The following is a 13,862-nucleotide window of genomic DNA, read 5'->3' on the forward strand; positions in this document are numbered from 1 at the left end:
AAAATAAGGGGGAAGAAGAGACATGATGGAATGAGAAGGCCCAGTGAGCGTCCACAGGAATCCCGGGAGCGAATAAAGAAAACAGCAGAGGCAAGTAGTATGGGACAAGGGAGGCTGAGACTTTTTCATAGTTCATAAAGATGAGTCCTGAGATTCTGGAAGCACAAGTCCCAAGTGAATACAGATGAATTTATAGCAGCCCCAAGTGGTAAAATTGCAGGATACCAAAAGCAGAGTGAAAATCTTTAAAACCTGTCGGGGAATTTATTCCCAGAACAGGGAGAAGCTGGGTGAGAGACCCGCAGCTGGAGGTGAAAGATCAGTAGCGGGCCATGAACACAGCAGTGTGGCTTTGAGAAGGGCACTTCTAGGCGACTGGATGGGCTGGGTCTGGGGGCAGAGACCGCGAGGAGGACTCATTCAACCCTAGCTTCTCATTAGTGGGGCTCAGCTTCTCCCAGGTCCTGGTGAGAGCCCAAGCTTGTGCTTTCTCTCAAGGGAGCACAGGGTGAGTGTAGCTCTCAGAATCTTAATAGTTGGTGCATAAACAAATGGGAGAAGCATTTTGAGAATAATGAGGTCAAGCTGGTGGCTACACTTGGATTGCTAAATTGATGTATTTATGAAAGGCCTTGTGATGATGTTTTTGTGAAAGGCTGTTCGTGGTGATAAATATATCAGTTTCTGCTAAGAACCTAAAGCAGTGCAAAATAAGAGAAATGTCTAGCATCCTTTCTAGCCTGATTATAAATATGAGTTAGTGCACGTGTAAATCACAGTAATAGAAGCCAGAGCAGCGTCAGCAACCTCTGTGGATGGCTTAGTCTTGTCTGTCTGAGCAGATATCTTTCTGCCACAATCGTAAGAAGTGACGGACTGCAATTTTTGCCTCCCAGTAGGATTTGATAACATAGAAAAAAAACAGACAGTTGCCTTATCATAGGTGCTAATCTTGCAAAACAGAAAAGAAAAGCATAGTATTTTCCTGCTCTTATCCTGTAGTTTAGGCTTGGCTGTTTTGGGTGTATCAGACAGACTTTTCCACTGACCATCCTGGGCTATGCGGTGAGGCCATCCTGAGGAAGTGGTGTTCAAAAACAAAGTCCTGTCCTCGCTCTTTCTGTCATTATTGGATCATGTATACGGGAAAGAAATGGGATAGATGGACACTGCTCCACTGTAGAGAAGTGTGGTTTTTTTGACTAGTATTTTAATGTTAAAAATACATGCAGCCCAAATGTCACTGTTCTTATCTGTAAGCCTTGGAGGAAGGCACACTCACATTGTTTTTATGCATGAGGAAACTGAGGCTCAGGGTTAAGTAATGACAAACTGGATATACAGATGGGTCATGGGCAGACCATAAATAAAACAGAACTCTGGCTGGCAGCCTACAGCAATAAGCATAGGAAACCAACTCATTATCCACAGTAGCCAATAGAGAGGCCAGCTTGCTGTAAGTCAGGCTTGTAGGAAGTCAGACCACTACTTCTGGAAACAATGCAGGAAGCCAAATTAAAATGCCTGAAACTGACCCCAGATCGCTAGGACTTTATTAATAACTGACAGCTTCCCTCATTTCTGTCCCTATTTCCAACTTAGGACCAACCAGAGGAAGCCACGTATGCTCTTCCCATTGTACCGCTTGCCCTTGTATGGAGGCTGAGCCTCCAGGGCCTTCAGTAGGCCAGCAAGCAGGATACCAATGAGAGGTGGGTATGTACATTGGTTTGGCATAGTTTATTACAATTAGTATGCATAGAAAACCATGTAAACTCACAAGGTAAATGGTTTGTCCTCCACAGTAACCACAGATAGTCTGCTGTGACCTTCCAGCACCTCAGTATCACAGAAAGTGTCATACAACTAGTATTATACATTTTTAGGGAAGGAATTTTTTGGTCCACATTTTCTATTAAAACAAAAACATACACTTTCCTCTGACAAAAGAGGTTAAATTCACACCTGCCGCCCCCCTGCTGCCCCCCACCCACAGTGAACTTACAAAGCAAACTCAGATAAAACCACTGGACAATGAGGTACAGCTGAAGTCAGGGCCAATCTGGAATTATAGACACCTACTTACAGGGAAATTTTTTTCTTACAAAATTAGCTCTTTCCAGCCATCTCAGTAGAAAAAGCCCTATGTAGATTTGGCTTCAGTCACTTTTAATAAGAACACACTTCAAATAACTTTTTTTGTGTTTTCAAATAGTACAATGCGCTGTTTCCGACGAGTCATGAAAAGTGTGGGCGTCTGCCCTCAGCAGTATTTTTCATCTGAGGCACAAAAGCATCTGACACAGTAATTTAGAGCGTAATTGCTGTGCCACCTTCACTGTGTCTGTTGAGCAGTTTTGGTTGCTCTAAGTCTGGGCATTTGGCTTTGCAGACAGTTTGAAAAGGCAGATTTGCATGTGAAAGCGAGTTATCTGCCAGGCCCAAGGTGAACAAGAAGCAACCTGTCAGGAAGGCCAGCTGCTCAGAGGGCCAACTCCTGCAGGCTGAGGGAAGTGAGGTCCCCTGCAGGCCACGGAGACCTGGTCCTTGGACCCCTTGATAGGCCACTGCGCATGCCCACCTGAAGTGAGGTGCCTGCATGTTGTTTGTTCTTTTTAATCTACAATAGTAACTGCAAACCACCACCCTGGTGTGCTTTTCATGCTTCAAGTAATTTCATTCCTTCCAGCAGAAGAATGCTAACAATGCTTTTAGTTTTCCATATCAAAGGAAAGGAAATGAGCCATAATAACAACAAGATTAAGTTTAAACAGACCTGCTGCTAACACAGTATCAGATAAAATATATTTTAAAAGTGAACATACTATTATATGTTTTTGCAACAGCTGCATTCTCCCACTTAACCTCCCTGCAGAACGAAAATCTGCTAAAGCAAATTTAAGTTACTTTAATCTTGTTAAATACAACTCTGTACAGATTGCACATTTTTACATCGAAGCAGCTCAGTATCACAGTTAGAGAAATGAAAACGCCATCTGAAAACTGTTCATTTTTCTAGCCCACAAAACCCCACAGACGCTGGCCCTCAGGGTCAGAACAAACCAGCTGCACAATTCTGTAAACAGTGTGGAGGGGGGGCTCCCCGCAGGATCCTGTTCCACTGCGCACACACGCGCGCACACACCACACTCGCACGCACTCTCTCCCGAGCGCATCGGCTTCCAGGGCGGCGCGCAGTCCGGCGCTCAGTACCGCAGCAGCAGCTTCGTTCACAGTGTGTGTGTTCACAGAAGAGCGGTCATGGCCGTCGGGCTGAGGGGTCTGAGGCAGTCTCTGGGGGCCAAGTAGGCAGCGCTGCTCGCGGGGCTGACCTGGGGCTTCTGATGGTCGGGAGGCGCGCAGCCCGCGGCTAAGCCGCCGCCTTTGGGCTGGTCGTAGCCCGGCTCCGCGGGCGCGGGGCTCGGCGGCCGCTGGTAGCCGGCGGCTGGGGAGAAGGCACCAGAGGAGAGGGAGTGCTTGTGCGCCGGCCGGGGCCCCGGCACGCGGTAGCCGCTCCGCGCCGAGAAGGTGTGCGCGCGGGCCAGGTGCCGCTCCACGATGGGCGTGGCGTACTCGGGCTCGGGGTTGGTCAAGGGCAGCGCGTACTCGTGGCGGCCGGCCGGCAGGGGGCAGTCGTAGTGGCCGCCGGCCTCGGTACCCGACCCCGCCGCGTCCGCCTCGGTGTCCATCGGCCGGAAGGTGGAGCCCTTCCTGGTGACCGTCTCGGTGCCAATCATGAGAGGCTGCTGGTAATCTGAAACCCAAAGAGCAGACTTATGGTACTCCAGCCACTCCCCGGCTGTCCACAGAGGGGGTGCTCTGCCCGGTGCCTGACGTGTACCAGGCGGAAGAGAAGGACAGCGATGTAAGCAGCACAGATACCACGCCTCGAGAGGCAGAGGTTACCTCTAACCACACCTAGGGGTATGAAAGAACATCTTCATGGAGCTCTTAAACTGGCTCTTGAAAGGCTAAATTTTGGAGTTGAAGATAATACTGTCAGGAAAGGGAAAAGTGACTGAACAACGTATTAAACAACCATGAACAAAGAGTGTGGTGTAACCAGAGTATGGGAGATGTGGAGAAATTTAATAGAAAGCAAAGACCAGAGTGATAGGTTGGGAGTTAACGGCAACTGGTAATGGTGATCATGGGCCTCCCAGGTGGCACTCCTGGTAAAAGACCTGCCTGCCAGTGCAGGAGACCTAAGAGACGCGGGTTCGATCCCTGGGCCAGGAAGATCCCCTGCAGAAGGGAGTGGCTACACACCCCAGTAATGCCTGGAGAATCCCATGGACAGGGGAGCCTGGCTACAGTCCATGGGGTGAGAAAGAGCACACAACTGAGCGACTAAACAACAACGATAATCATAAAGCTCGCATTTATGGAGTCCTTTCTTGGCGCCAGGCACTATTCTATAACATTAATAAATCAATTAGTTAAATCCTCTGGAAAAAAAGTATTATGAGGTAGTTTCCGCATAGTAGGTTTACAGACGGGAAACTGAAGCAGAGAGAAATTTAAGTAATTTTTCCAGGATCACACAGGTAGCAGCCAGTGGGGCAAGAATACAAACACATGCTCCAGGCGCGAGTTGTTGCCTATACCCTACATCATGGTGGGCAGTAAGCGCCCTGCCAGAGAGTTTGGCTTAATTGTATAGAAACCTATGGAGATTCTAAATAAGTGACTGGCAACGAGAGGTAACCCTGGAAGGAGACAGAAGAGGGAAAGATAAAAGTAAAAAGAGAAATGAAACCCAAAAAGTCATAAATTAGGGGACTAGCAGCAGCTTTGGAAGGACCACACATTGGGGACAGGTATCAGAAGAATACGGCCTCCTTCATAGCTCAGTGGGTAAAGAATCTGCCTGCAATGCAGGAGAGCTGGGTTCGATTCCTGGGTCAGGAAGATCCCCTGGAGAAGGAAACGGCAACCCACTTCTATATTCTCACCTGGAGAATCCCATGGACAGAGGAGCCTGACGGGCTACAGTCCATGGGGTCACAAGAGTCGGACATGACTTAGCGACTAAACCACCATCAGAAGAACTAAACCACCATCAGAAGAATTGGTCACCAACAATGTAAGTAGGGTAAGAGGAAAGAGGAGCTTCCCAGCTGTTAAGCCCTGAAAAATGGGATGCACAGATGGAAGCCACTTAGAAAAGGAGTTCCTGGAGCATATGGGTTAGTAATCGATTACTGTGGGACTTCCCTGGTGATCCAGTGATTAAGACTCTGCATTTCCAATGCAGGGGTTCAATCCCTGGTAAGGGAAAGAAGATCCCATGTGCCATAGGGCATGGCCAAAAAGTTTTTTAAAAATTAAAACAATTTTTTCAATTTCTTTTTAAAATTTCACTTACTACGTATACTGTATTTCACAAAACTATTGGTCCTTGATGGATTAGACATTTTGAAAAACCAAACAATAGATCCTTCTTCATAAATCCAGTGACTCCACAATGGCTTGTCAAAACCCTGAGGCCATCCTAACAGATTGCTTCATGTCCTTCCTCGTTCTTTAGAGCAGGAGCTATGCTGAATTCATCTTTCTAGTCCCTCTTTCCTAGTGCCTTAATCAAAACCTTAGTAACAAAAATAGATTAAGTAAGGGCATCCAAGTTTCAGTGGTACTTCAGGACCATCGCTCTGGGTGTCATTAGAGGCCCTGCAGGTGTAAGAGTCTGCGCTAAATGGGGCTTTGGAGAAATATTTCAGTGTTAGTCTGTGACTCTTTACAGAGCACAGTGATGCACCAGACCCTGTCTAAACAAAAGGCTTCGGTCGTACCTCTCTTCCCGGCCTCCCCTCTCCCGTAAGCAGCACCTTACAGCAGCCACGGAGACTTGGTGCCTACCTGCTGTATCACTGGTGACGAGATCCAACTTTTGTGTCATCTCCTTTTCATTATCATAGCTGATGGTAAACTCAGCTGACTGATGCCTGGCAAAGGGATACTTGATCTGCTTCCAACAGTCTGCAATAAAGATAACACGGAACAAATATCTCAGGAGTATAACACAGTCACTCCACAACAGGTTCCTCCTAAAGTCAGAGGTCAGGCTGCCTGTTGCCAGCTGACTGTGACACACGCACAACCACACTCTCCAGGTGTGTGGTAGAAACAGCAGCAGCACACGCCACCCAAACCACGCTTTCCACCGTGCCTGTAAAATGCACTTGTTTTCCCACTCCAAATGTGTACCCGTCAGCCCCCAGATTATCCCCAGTTTAGACTACCCGGGCATGAACTTTCCTAATCTGAGCTGACAGGGCATTTGTGACCTTGAAGAGTCCACACAGCTGGCGGTTCAGAGCCTTTGAAGGTGGCACCCTAAGGTGGCCTTGGGATTCTCAGGGGTCCTGCCTGCTGCCCTCTCTCTGGACCACAGCTGATCCCGTGTCCTAAGGAGTCTCTGAAACCTGCCAGACCCAGTCCTTCCCCGGATTTCCCAGAATGAAAAACACAAGGCCTGAAGGCAGTGTGGTGACTCAAACTCCAGTTGCCAAAAAATAATTTTGACAAATGATGGGATGATGTTGAACAAAGGTAAAAGTAAACTGGCTGTGAAGATTCTAAATTAAGAGATAGGATACAATATATTCTTTCCTGTTAGATTTGCTAACTTAAAGCTATTAAATCTTATTTCTTTAACCATGTGTGTGGGTTTTCATGTCCTCAAAGACAGAATAAAACTGTAACAGTTTTTTCAGCCAACCTGTTTTCTGAGTCTTAGATGATCCATAAGGATTTCCTTTCTTCTTCTTCCTATTAAAACAAAAAAATCCCACTGAAAATATTTCTAAATGATAGGTACTACTCATGAAATAATACTTGATACTTTCTCCCTCTCTCCAACTTGTTTTAAAAGTATAAGCTAACATTTTATCTTGGAAGAAGTGATGCTGCTTTCTACACATGAACATATGAAGAGCATTAAACTTTTGTGATTGTTGACATAATTAGAATAAAAATGTTTTTAAATGTGAAGCCACATACTTTCTAAGGACTGCAAAGATTCCCACTCCAACAGCCAGCACGAAGAAGAAGAGCACCAGTGGAATAACAATAGTTGTGATGTTTAATCCTAAAAAGGGGGAAAGCCACCACATTACAACAGAAATGAAGCGCGACCAAATCCCATGATCTAAAACTGGACACTGATTTGAAAAGTCCTCACTGGTTTAACATGTGGGGAAAAAGAATGCATGCTAGACATGTAATGATACTGGAAACCAAAAAGAGAGGACTCAAAATCCCAGCTAAAGTTTAGGAAAATAAAATTGATCTCCCTCCCCGCCCCCGCCCCACCAAGGCACTTTCCACTGTTTCTTGGGATTAACATTTACTCTGAATTTGTTGCCTGGATCATATTAGACTAAAAACCAAAATGGCTGGGGAGGTTTATAGCTGGCCTTATTCAGGCAGGTAGATGATGTAAGCCCAGTGCAGAACTCTCAGCGTGGCTCAGGTAAGCATTTCCCCAAGATGGCGGCAGGTAAGCATTTCCCCAAGAGGGGGGCAGGTTTGGACCTGTAGGGTAACAGAAGCCCAGGGAACCAGACCTTTGGAACTGTGGACTGAAAGGAAATGCACCCTAACATCAGACCATGTCTTCCCACAAGGGTCTGTTTAAGGAAGAAGGTCACTTTAACAGCCACTGAAGACCCCAAGCTTGTAGAAACTATGAAAACTAAAGGAGAAATGTTTCTTCTTAACCCTTCTTTTTCCTGTGTTCCCGGGGAAGAAAATAAAGGAATGATCAGGAGTGGAAATGTGTAGTTCATGAAACGGAAGACAAGGAACTTAGAAGGGAACAATATTGATGTAAGTAACAGTGGGAATTTGGGGAAGATCTAACAGGTCAAACATCCAGTAACATCCAGGGAAATGGTTAACTAAATGATGGTATGTCCATATGAAGAAATACTATAAAGATATTAGTAACTGTGTTTTTCAACTATTTAATAGCATTGGAAAATGCTCATAATACAATGTCAAATGAAAAATATATGCTACAGAACAAAATATGCGGTATGCTGCCACTTTGTCTAGAAGTTACAAAAATAAATATAATTGGATACACAGTGGAATATGGTGACCATGGATGTTGATTTGTGGATGATTTTTAATTTCTTATATATATCTCTCAAATCTACCAAATTGTATAAAATATGCAAATTATTTTACATTCTGAAAAAAATTTATTTTTAATGTTTATTATTTTAAGTTGTCAGTGTGTCTCAGAGAACTTTCTCTAATATACTTTTTTATGGTTATTAGAGAAGTCCATGGCATGAATGTGCTATTGCTATTTTTTTCCTACAAAAGATTTATGTAGTGTTTGAAGGGCACATACTTTTGTTTCCAGTCTGTTTCTACTTACAGCATTGCAATGAAAAGCGTGGATACATATTATCTTATGGTTATGCAGATACCTCTGAACCATCTGCCTCCAGACACTTATATGACAGAGGAAAAAAGAATGTTGTTGAAGCTACTGTATTATTGGCTGGAATACCAGTTATGTTCCTTAAGAAACCACAAAACGATCCCTGCCATACCTTTGGGCACTTCTTCAGAGGGGATAGGTTTTGAGATTGTCTTATCTTCTCCTTTCGTTGAACCAACAGTATTCACACTTGTTTTGTGCCACACCAGTGAGTCATTACCTGAGTGAGAAGAGATGTTGGAGAAACTACACTGGTAACAGCAGTTTGTGAAAGGAGGGGACCGGAATTCAGTAACTCCGTCACTCACCCTGAGTCCTGCTTGGTACAATCTGGCAGCCAAGGAGCTCCACTTTCAAGGCTATCCGCTGGTGCCACGTCTGGGGGATGACCCGCACGTATCTGGCCACAATGGGAGGGATGAAATTGTTCCGCACGGGGTCCCGAAAATTAGAGTTGCCCTGAAACACCTGTAGGAACAAGTAACTTTTACCTGGAGATTCTGTTAGTTTCTAGGTCTTGATCAACCCACTCACACCTGGTGATACGAAATCAAAGCCAGGATTCTGTGTCCGCTGCATTTGTATAGACATGCCTGATATTGAAGATACAAGGCTTTGCACTCAAAGGCTAAGTAACTGGATGTGGTACTGGAAACACACTAATGAAAATATCCAGAGGCCCGCTCTCCGACTCAGTTCCTCCCTCCAGAGTGTTTCTTACCTTTTCTTCATTATTCACAATTCCTTTATAGGTCTTCCACTTGGAGTTGTTGTTTCTGAAGTTCATTACAAAACTCTTTACATAGAAGTTGAAATTAGACTGTGTGGATCCTGTAGTCCTAATTCCTTGTAAGAAAATATTATTTATGGGTTAGTTTTAAAAATATGTTATCCATAACTTGCTTTATTATTTTCAGGTTTCTTTTCCTTTCCCCCCTCCCCCATCTGAAATTTCAAATCATTTTTCAGGCCTGCTTTTCTTATCCGCATTTAGAAACGTGATGACAAATGAGTTTTCACACTGACAACATGCCCTAAAAAGGTTTCACAAAGAGATACCAGCTCTCTTATCCACACATCCATCTGTATATCCTCCACACAGGTTCTTCTCACAGAGACAAGGTGAAGATTTATCACTCTTTTTTTTTTTTTGAAGATTTGTTACTTTTAAACAAAACATGATATTTTGAGATGGGGACACCCATGCAAATTCAAGACAATTTCAATGGCAAGTCATCTTGTTTCATGAAATTGCAGTTGTGTCCGTACCTGTTATTTTCGTTTTCTCTCCCAAATCTATCCTCAGCCACTCTCTCTGTTTGTGATTCTTGCTCCTGTCTCCTGAAGCCCACGACGGGCCTTGGTCCTGAAGTCGGGCTTGGCCAGGAGACCAGCGGACCTGATCTCCAGTCTCGTTGATCCACTCCCAAGAAGAAGAAGCTCTGATTTGCCTGTCAGGTTCCAAAATCAAGGATCCACTGCAGCCTAGGATAAAGGGCAGGAAAAGATTTCAGAAAGGGACACAAAATGAAAGCAAAAAAAAAAAAAAAAAAACACACACCACCCCATTTCACCTAGAGTCAGTTGATTTACTTCTGTTCTGATACTGAATCAACTGTTTAATTACCCGTTTTTAATGATCCAGAGTTCCATTTGACTTGTTGGTCCTGTGGTGTCTTGAAATTGTTGCTGTGTTTTTAACAGAATGTATATCCCCTAAAAGTGATATCTCTTTGTCCCCACTGTAGATTTTCCTTTCTATCCTCCTAAATTCACCCTAGTTTCAATGAAGTGCAAGGTGTCTTAAAAGCTTAATGCTGAGGTTCTTCTCAGTTGATTAGAAGGGGGACTTCATGCTCTGTACCCTTGAAGAGCAGGTACAGCAGGTGCTCAAAGATCAGTTCATCATACCCAACATCACCCCTAGGCGCTCAACTACAGCAATGCCCAAGACAATGCGAGGGCAGCAGATAAAAGGCCAGTCCTCTTCCTGGGCAGTTCTCCCCAAATATCTTGTATAAGGGAGACTATTTCCCTGGAATAAGTTCCATGATGGAGGGGCTAAAAAAGGCCTTTATACTATATATTCATTTTCAATAACTTGATCACAAGTACAAGTTGTACTTACTCAAAAGCTTTTTCTGTTAAAAATTGACAAAGGAATTTATCTTAAATGTCATTTTAAATTTTCACTCTTTTCGGCAAAAGTTTGAGAGATTATTTTTAAAAAAATTTCTTCCTAGTGCTAATTGGGTTTATTCTCTGATGTATTTTTAAGTCACAGCATATTGGTGCTACATAGCCTGAGGGGAAACAAAAATAATCTTTTAAACTGTCTCATCTGAGGGGTATGGAAGAATAAACTACCCCTGAAGATTTTTAAATTATCAAATTTTTAAGGAAAGCATGATCCTTACCATTGGAGGTAAACAGAAAGCGCTTGTCTGACAGGGAACCACTGAAATAATAAACACAAAGATGAGGAGGTGAGTTGCTTACTGGATCTTAATGACTGGTACAGCGCTGCAGCACGGGGCTCAGAGCCTTCCCACACCGCACGTGGTCCTCAGAGCACCTGGCAAGGCCACTCTTCTCTCCGTCACTGGCTTTTCATAGACCAAGAAACTCGGGCCCTTTGAAGGTAAGCAACTTCCCTGAATTCATAGAGGTGGCCAGTGGCCAGGACACTCGAGGCACTGCTTGTGAATAAAAATTCCGTGCCGTTTCCATCACGCCACAGTGTACTGGGAAGGAAATGTACAAATATACGGTCTCTAAGACACCCTGAAATCCCAGGTAATGAGTTTGTGGTGACAGAGGCAGAAAGGACATGCCCTTTGCTTCAGCAGGCACCCCCACAGCGCCCCACTCACTATCAACCATCAAGGACCACTGAGACATGAAGACGCCTGCTCACTTTTAGAAGAATGAGCATGTTATCTGCTGCCTTTGCTATAGACTTCACTCCTTCCCTGAGTGGCCCTTCTCAGCCTGGTCCCTCCAGTCACACTCTGACCTCCTGCAGCAAAGACACCAAGCTGTGAAGCAGTTCCTGCCTCTGGATACCAAGGTGCACCTGGAGAAAACTCAGAGCACCTCACTGACAGGTCCTGAACCAGTCCCCCACTGCTGCTGGACAGTCCTGCACAGCTGGCACTGACCCTTGGGGCTCTGGGCCCCCCAGTTCTATGACTTGTATTACTTTCCTGGCGAACTTATCAAATCAGCCTTGCTCTGCAGTTGTCTCCAGCAGGGAAGAGGTTCCTAAGGCCTACAATCACATTTCTCTTTTTGTAAATCCCTCATCAACTCAATGCTGTGACAGTACAGAGAATGAATAGAAAACTTGAAAATTTCAAGATTCATCTTATATGCATCATGCTTTATGTATTAGATACCAGAGGTAAACAAAAAAGGTAGATATCACTGTCATGTTCAATTTTACAATCTGAGTACTGCTTACAATTTTAGATGTTTTGACTCAATTACTATGGCAATAATGGACAAAGAGTACTGAAATGTGAAATCCAGAGAACCCAAAAATAGTCTGGACAAGAGTATTAGCACATTTACATCAAAGGTTTTGTTTTTTGGTTTTTTCTTAAGTAACAGGTTTTTCTTTCATAAGTAAGTAACAGGCTTTTCCTGGTGGCTCAGATGGTAAAGCGTCTGCCTACAATGCAGGAGACCCGGGTTTGATCCCTGGGTCGGGAAGATTCTCTGGAGAAGGAAATGGCAACCCACTCCAGTACTCTTGCCTGGAAAATCCCATGGATGGAGGAGCCTGGTAGGCTACAGTCTATGGAGTCGCAAAGAGTCGGACACGACTGAGCGACTTCTCTTCACTCGCTTCACTTTTCTTTCTTATTCTTTGTCCACTCTCAGGAAGAGACTCTGTAAGCCTTGGTTTTCCACATTCAGGTTCTGTTATGATCCGTGCCAAATATAATGCAGGGACCAACCATTTCACACATGAGAAAATGCAGGCCCACGTGGATCATCGGGCCTCCTTCAGTTCATAGTTAGTGGCTGCGTGGAGGTGAGGACCCAGTTTTCCTAGCCTTTAAAGAAAGGTCCACACTGTTGCAGTTCACATTTTTGCGATTCATATTTAAATTAGTTAAGATGTATTTAGAACCTCTTCTTGATTTTTCCATTTCCTCTAACATTCCTGCACTATTACACTTGAAGTTTGGCTGGATAAGCCCAAATAATACTGCCTCTTCCCTGATCGCCTGGATGTGCTCTCACTGCCATGAATCATTAAAAGATTTATTCTGTGACTGAAAAAGAGAAGTTAAAGCAAGAAGGTTAGCTTTGGAGTTAACCCTGAGAAGATGATGATGCTAGGGAAGGCTGTGCTTCTCAGATCTCTCTGCTTGGCTCTCCTCTATTATCAGCTGGAATATGTTTTTCCATTTCACCCAATTAAACTAATTAAATACAAACACCTAGAGAATTCTGTAAGTAAATAAGCTGCTGCTTTTAAAAATAAAAACCCCCTAGGGAGGATGAGATTCTGAGGCATTTGCACACTAGGGTGAATGAATCAGATTCCAGGAATTGCCAGCCTTCCCAGAGGGCTGCAGAAGCCATCATGAATTGTCTGATGTAAACACAAAGCCCTCTCTGCAGATGGTCTGAGCCATCGTCCTCTGTGAGGTCAGTGGCTCTTCCTGATTCCATTCTGGTCTCCTCAGATCAGGGAAGTGACCTGACCCAGGATGAATCCCAGAAGAACCCTAGATATTTACTTTAGGGACCCCTTCTTCCTCAGTGGCAATGCTTCCTTCTGTGTGTCTTCCTGAACACCAAACAATCATGCGTGGGAACAGAAGTTCAATGACCGCATGTACTGTGCTTCCCCAACAGCAAAACACCACCGATCAAAACAGCGGCTCCCTGAAGACCTGGGAGTGGAAATCAGTGGAAGGGATGGTGTGAGCACACAGTTTACTCTTCTGCTGATCACAAAAAGAAGACCACAGAGCCAGAGGGGAGAAGGGACCTTGATATAGTTGACTTTTGCACACCAAAGCAAAATCATTCAATTAGTTCAAATAACTATATGGATTGTGGAGCAAAACTTTGCTAATTCATTTATGATTTAGATTTCTGGACTCTTACTTTTGCCCTAAAGTTTAATATCAAATTATATAAAGTGACTTCTAATGTAGTAAGTCCAGTTGATGTACAAGAAGTAATTGAGGACATTATGTCTACTTTTATTCAATAGCTTAAATAACTTTTCTTCAAAAGTAAAATAAAATCCAAGTAATACAAGTTTAACTTTTTCCTATCCTGTTTTTCTAAAAAAGAAGCATGCAAATGTATTCAAAAAGGCAAGATATCCAAAAACAACAGACTTAAGGCCAGAGGCCAGTTTTTTGGGCCTGTTTGGAGA

The 13,862-nt window shown here is 44.1% G+C and overlaps 1 protein-coding gene across 1 annotated transcript in view; it reads right to left on the minus strand.

Moving 5' to 3' along the window:
- The window catches only part of DCBLD1 (discoidin, CUB and LCCL domain containing 1), a 75,276-nt gene continuing 63,135 nt past the window's right edge, over positions 1,722–13,862 (minus strand). Inside the window, exons 7-15 of the mRNA XM_018053023.1 lie at positions 10,876–10,916; positions 9,728–9,943; positions 9,180–9,304; positions 8,767–8,926; positions 8,571–8,678; positions 7,006–7,093; positions 6,725–6,774; positions 5,863–5,982; positions 1,722–3,754 (exon numbers count right to left, since the gene is read on the minus strand). Of these exons, the coding sequence (XP_017908512.1) occupies positions 3,246–3,754; positions 5,863–5,982; positions 6,725–6,774; positions 7,006–7,093; positions 8,571–8,678; positions 8,767–8,926; positions 9,180–9,304; positions 9,728–9,943; positions 10,876–10,916 (1,417 nt within the window). The 3' untranslated portion in view covers positions 1,722–3,245. The remainder of the gene's footprint in view (positions 3,755–5,862; positions 5,983–6,724; positions 6,775–7,005; positions 7,094–8,570; positions 8,679–8,766; positions 8,927–9,179; positions 9,305–9,727; positions 9,944–10,875; positions 10,917–13,862) is intronic.

Source organism: Capra hircus, chromosome 9 (assembly GCF_001704415.2).
Source record: "Capra hircus breed San Clemente chromosome 9, ASM170441v1, whole genome shotgun sequence".
NCBI classification, from domain to species: Eukaryota; Metazoa; Chordata; class Mammalia; order Artiodactyla; family Bovidae; genus Capra; species Capra hircus.